This window comes from Octopus bimaculoides, chromosome 24 (assembly GCF_001194135.2).
Source record: "Octopus bimaculoides isolate UCB-OBI-ISO-001 chromosome 24, ASM119413v2, whole genome shotgun sequence".
Lineage (NCBI taxonomy): Eukaryota > Metazoa > Mollusca > Cephalopoda > Octopoda > Octopodidae > Octopus > Octopus bimaculoides.
In genome coordinates, this window is record NC_069004.1 from 1558680 (window position 1) to 1560588 (window position 1909).

General features: G+C 38.8%; 1 protein-coding gene across 1 annotated transcript in view; it reads right to left on the minus strand.

Annotated features, from left to right (window-relative positions):
- LOC106870760 (probable chitinase 10) overlaps nt 1-1909 on the minus strand; it is a 28809-nt gene that overhangs the window by 21468 nt on the left and 5432 nt on the right. The window contains exons 7-8 of the mRNA XM_052976488.1: nt 1298-1417; nt 526-674 (exon numbers count right to left, since the gene is read on the minus strand). Of these exons, the coding sequence (XP_052832448.1) occupies nt 526-674; nt 1298-1417 (269 nt within the window). The remainder of the gene's footprint in view (nt 1-525; nt 675-1297; nt 1418-1909) is intronic.

Sequence of the window (1909 nt, forward strand, 5' to 3'; positions counted from 1 at the left end):
AAATATGGCAAATCTCTCTCTCTCTCTCTCTCTCTCTCTCTATCTCTCTCTCTCTCTCTCTCTCTTTCTCTCTCTCTCTCTGTATATATATACATATATATATAGTAAAAATTATTTGCCAACATAACGTGGCAGTCCTGGCTTAGGACGAATGTTACTGTTATTTGATTCCAGGAAACATCGTCTCCAGCTGGCTATACGACACACACACACACACACACACACACACTAGTGTGTCGTATAGCCAGCTGGAGACGATGTTTCCTGGGGTTAAATAACAGTAACGTTCGTCCTAAACCAGGACTGCCACGTTATATTATATATATATATATGTAAATATATATATATACTCAGCATAACGAAGTTAATTCGGTTTCAGAACGTTTTACTACAAACATTGAAAATAAATCTACTCAAACTGTTTGCAATTGAAAGGAACTTAAAACCATCAGGATTATATGTAGGACATGATACATTGCAGCACATTCCTTCTCCTTAACAAACTTGTAAATCAGTTGATCTCACCTTTGTGAAGTACTGTTAACGTTGCCTCCAAGAGCTTCAAGTAAGGCTTTCATTAGCGGATACTTCTCTCCACACATCCCAGAGAAATCATCCAACGGTAGTGCCCAGACCGCAATGCCACCTAGGCCTCTTGACTTCATCCATTCCACCTGATAAATAACCATATAAGATAACATTATATACGAAGAGGTACTGAAAAGTTCCTGGTTTTAAGGATATCACGAAAGGCCTGGTTTGAGGTCCAAATTTCCGAGTTCTTTTACAGGGCTTAGAAAAACTGAAGGACCACTGCAATAAGTGTGTGAATCTGAGAGGGGAATATGTTGCATAAAATCACAATTAACTGATCCTCCTGTATCTTCTTTTCCCCAACGGCAAGAACTGTCCAGCACCACCAGGATAGCTCTGACTAAGGAGAAAAAACAAAGCCAAAACACCGGATGTTCCAAAGTCACCTTACCCTAATGAATCGAGTGTTTTATGAACTGACACACACACACGCATTACAAACACACACACACATATATAAAAAACAGATTCAACATATTCTCCATCTACCAAATACATTCACAAGGCATTGGCCGACCCGGGCTATAGTATAAGACACTTGTCCAAAGTGCCAAGTGGGACTGAACCCGGAACCAAATAGCTTCCAAGCAAGCTTCTTAACCACACGGCCATGCCTATTAATGCATAAAAAAATATTTTCTAATCGCTTATCCACCAAACTCTTTATCTGAGGGAAAAATAATAAAATATGAAACGAAAATACCTTTAACTTCAAGCTTTTCGGATTTTCATATCCATACCATTGATCACCTTTGACGACGTAGGGTACTTTCTGTTCTTCGATCCAGAAAACTTTCCCGCCTGATTGGATCATCAAACAAATCTGTTAATGAAGGCACGAATTTTTTTTTGTTAGAGCCTCGTTATGAACGTTCCGTAAGACATTGCTAAAACAAAGCAGTTGTGTTTCCACGACTTGAAAAAAAAGGGGTTAAAACATGAAGAGAAGACGGTGATTTCTTTTAATAATTCCACTGAAGAAACCCAAAGTTTACTCCAGATCAGATTCGATCAAGCAGGGCTAACTATTAAAGATGTCAAACCACGGCCTTTTCCTTTTATTTCTTTTCCACTAACATAAGTATATCTAGGGGTATATTATGAAATACTAGCAGAAAACCGTTGAGAGGGTGATGTTTCTGCTAGTATTTCAAAGTATCGGAAAGGGAAATCACTTATTTTTAATGAAAACAAGTGAAGACGGAGCTTTAAGAGAGAGATAGATAGAGAGAGAGAGATAGAGAGAGAGAGAGAGAGAGAGAGAGAGAGAGGAGGATTTGTAAGCATAGAGAGAGGGAGGGGGGAGTTGTAAGGA